The sequence below is a fragment of the Pezoporus occidentalis genome, unplaced genomic scaffold (assembly GCF_034315485.1).
Source record: "Pezoporus occidentalis ecotype Australia unplaced genomic scaffold, CSIRO_AGI_Poc_V1 ctg93, whole genome shotgun sequence".
NCBI classification, from domain to species: domain Eukaryota; kingdom Metazoa; phylum Chordata; class Aves; order Psittaciformes; family Psittacidae; genus Pezoporus; species Pezoporus occidentalis.
In genome coordinates, this window is record NW_026916294.1 from 9,230,296 (window position 1) to 9,233,302 (window position 3,007).

Here is a 3,007-nt window from a genome sequence, read left to right on the forward strand (position 1 = left end):
CGCCGGCCTCCCCCGGTGCCGCCCCGCCCCGCGCCGCTCCGGCGCAGGCGCAGCGGGGACAGCGATGGCGGCCGGGTTGTGCCGCGCCTTCGGGGCGCTGCTGCTGTCGGCCGCCCGGCCCCGCGCCCCCCCGCCGGGCCCCGTGCCCCATGTGCCGGGGGCCGCGCTGGCGGCTGCGTGCCGAGCGCTGAGCGGCTCCGCGCCGTGCTACACCAGAGACCCCATGTGGAAGTGCCGGGTCAAGTACACGGTGCGCCCCGTGGGCATGAAGAAGACGGGCGGGCGCGACCACACAGGTGGGCGGGTCGTGGGCGGGCAGGGTCTCGCCGGGGCAGTGCCGGGGTGTTCCTGCCTGCAGTCGCTTCCTCTGTCCCCGCAGGCCGCATCCGCGTGCGGGGCATCGGCGGGGGCCACAAGCGACGGTACCGAATGATCGACTTCCAGCGGCTGCGCTACGAGGAGGGCGCCCCGGCACAGCCCTTCAGCGAGAAGGTCATCGCCGTCCGATACGACCCATGCAGGCGAGTGCGGGGTGAGGGCTCTGCCCCGGGCCCGGTCTCGTTGTGGTGAGCCCCCCTCCCCAACCCACCCACCGTGGGTCCCTGTGCAGGTCGGCAGACATAGCCCTGGTGGCCGGCGGCAGTCGGAAGCGCTGGATCATCGCCACGGAGAACATGCAGCCAGGGGACATCATCAAGAACTCCTCTCACATCGGCAGGATGGCAGGTGCACACCGGGGTCGGGGGTTGCACAGCCCAGCCCTGCCAGGGTCTTGTCAGCTGCTCCTCAACCAGTGCATCTGCTTCTGTTTTCCAGTGTCAGCCAACGAAGGGGATGCCTACCCGCTGGGGGCTCTGCCTGTCGGCACGCTGATCTGCAACCTGGAGAGCCACCCTGGGAAGGGAGCGCAGTACATCCGGGCAGCTGGTGTGTCTCTGCTGCTGGTAGCCAGTTTTGGCTTAGTGCAGATGGAGAGGATGGCAGGGGGACACTGCTCTGTCTGGCCAGTGACAGGGAGTTGCTGTCCTCTTTCGTCCCTGTGTTATAGTGCAAAACAAGCCCTCCTGAGAGGCAGGGGCAGCTCTGCCCCATTGCTGGCTGGTGATGCGTGGACATTCTGTCTTCAGCAAGAAGTGCGCCCTGAAGGGCAACAGCAGGGGCTCTGGGGAGTTCCCAGCACAGGGATGTGCTCACCATAGGGTGGGATACTTTGTCCTGCTGCTTGGGGTAGCTGTCTATTCTCCTCTTGCCTGCTGCAGGGACTTGTGGGGTGCTGCTGAGGAAAGTGAATGGGACCGCCATCGTGCAGCTGCCTTCCAAGAGGCAAATGCAGGTAGAGGAGCCATGCTATTGCTGACCTGACCGCCTGGGCACAAAGGTGTGTGTTCCCAGGAAGGCCTGCAGCTCTTCCCCGTCCCCTAGGTGCTGGAGACCTGCGTGGCCACAGTGGGCCGTGTGTCCAATGTCGACCACAACAAGCGGGTGATCGGGAAGGCAGGACGGAACCGCTGGCTGGGCAAGCGCCCGCACACAGGCTTGTGGCACCGCAAAAGTGGCTGGGCCGGGCGCAAGATCAAACCTATCCCACCCATGAAGAGCTACGTCAACCTGCCGCGGATCGCGGCACAGAAGTGATGTCGGTGGCCAATAAAACGTTCCCAACACCACCACTGTTGCCTTACTGCTGCCTTTTCTGCACAGGGCCTCGGGTGGGTGCTTTCCCCATGGGATTTGTTCAGTCCTTGCCAGGAGATGAATGTGGGGCTGTGGGCTGCCCTGGCTTGAGCTTGTAGTGGTGGTGGGATCTTGGTGGGGTCAGAGCTCTGCACAATCCTCCCAAACCTGGCTACGGGGCAGCCAGGCTCTTTCCTCTCCCTCAGCTTACGGAGCAGTGAAGCCAAGCAGGCAGCTGGGTGGTAAAGGCAGCACGGTGGCTGGCAGCCAGGATGACCCGCTGGGGAAGCGCAGCCGGTGGCACCTCGCGGTCCCGGTAGTGCCCTCCTCGCTGCTTCCCGATCCCCGTTCCCTCGCTGCTTCACCCGTCCCGCTGCGCCAGCCCCAGCCCGGTGCCGCCGCACGGCACCCGTCCCGTCGGGTGGGCACTGCGCATGCGCGCCTGCCGACCCGGAAGCGCCGTGGGAGCGGGCGTTGGAGGTAACGCGGCCCCGCGGTGGAGGGTGGCGGGCCGGGGCTAGGGCCGGGCCAGGCGTGGCCTGGTTATCCTGGAGGGAACCTGTACAAGGGGCCTCGCTCCGGAGCCCCGAGGGCCGGCAGCCCGGCCGGTGAAGCCCAGTAGGGGCTGCGGCAGTCAGATGAGACCGGGCAAGGCCAGGGTGCCCTGGGAGCTCTCGCTCTGCCAGGGCTGTGTTAGGGGTTACACCAGCGGCCGTGGGCACAGCCAGTCCAACAGCACGTTTGAGTTGTTAACCGGGCACGTTACAAGCACTGAGATCCACAGGATCAGCCACAGCAAAGCCCGTCCCTCAGCCACCTCCCCCCAGCTCCTGCTCCCCCTCTGCCTCTGCAGGCACGCTTCCCATCATGGTGAATGAGAGGCATAATGGCAACCTGCTGGTGCCCCTGGGACCCAAACTGCAGGCCTACCCAGAGGAGCTGCTGCGGCAGCGGCGGGGCCATGATGGGCAGCCTGAGTACCTGATCCAGTGGAGGATTGTCAGCCTGGAGGAGAGAGCAGCGGGCGGCAGCAGCACCTCCTCTGCGGAGACGAAGCTGGAGAACGTCTCCATGTGGATGTCTGCAGAAGAGGTCTGTGCCAGCTGCCTGGCGCTGCTGGACCAGAGGAAGCTGGAAGGGCAGCGTGTGACAGGGGAGAAGGCAGCCAGCCCGTCCGCTGCAGATGTCCTGGGGGATGAAGCCTCGCTGCTGGAGATGAAGGCTGATGTCAGGAGCCTGGTGCAGCGCGCAGGCCGGCAGATGGCCGAGTCCCGGGCCCCTGCGTCCTCCATCCTCAACATCATCCACGTGCTGAGCGCGTATGCCAGCATTG

At 66.0% G+C, this 3,007-nt stretch overlaps 2 protein-coding genes across 2 annotated transcripts; both read left to right on the top strand.

Annotated features, from left to right (window-relative positions):
• Positions 1-43: 43 nt before the first annotated feature.
• Positions 44-1,667, top strand: MRPL2 (mitochondrial ribosomal protein L2). Its single transcript, XM_062605812.1, has 6 exons — positions 44-296; positions 380-521; positions 611-726; positions 817-927; positions 1,260-1,333; positions 1,423-1,667. The coding sequence occupies exons 1-6, from the start codon at positions 65-67 to the stop codon at positions 1,633-1,635; spliced, it is 888 nt and encodes a 295-aa protein (XP_062461796.1). The 5' UTR covers positions 44-64; the 3' UTR covers positions 1,636-1,667.
• Positions 1,668-2,108: 441 nt separating this feature from the next.
• LOC134157249 (cullin-9-like) lies at positions 2,109-3,001 on the top strand (the record flags this gene model as incomplete). Its single annotated transcript, XM_062606000.1, has 2 exons — positions 2,109-2,154; positions 2,528-3,001. Coding segments are annotated over exons 1-2 (520 nt in total), but the record flags the coding sequence as incomplete, so codon positions are not given.
• Positions 3,002-3,007: the final 6 nt, after the last annotated feature.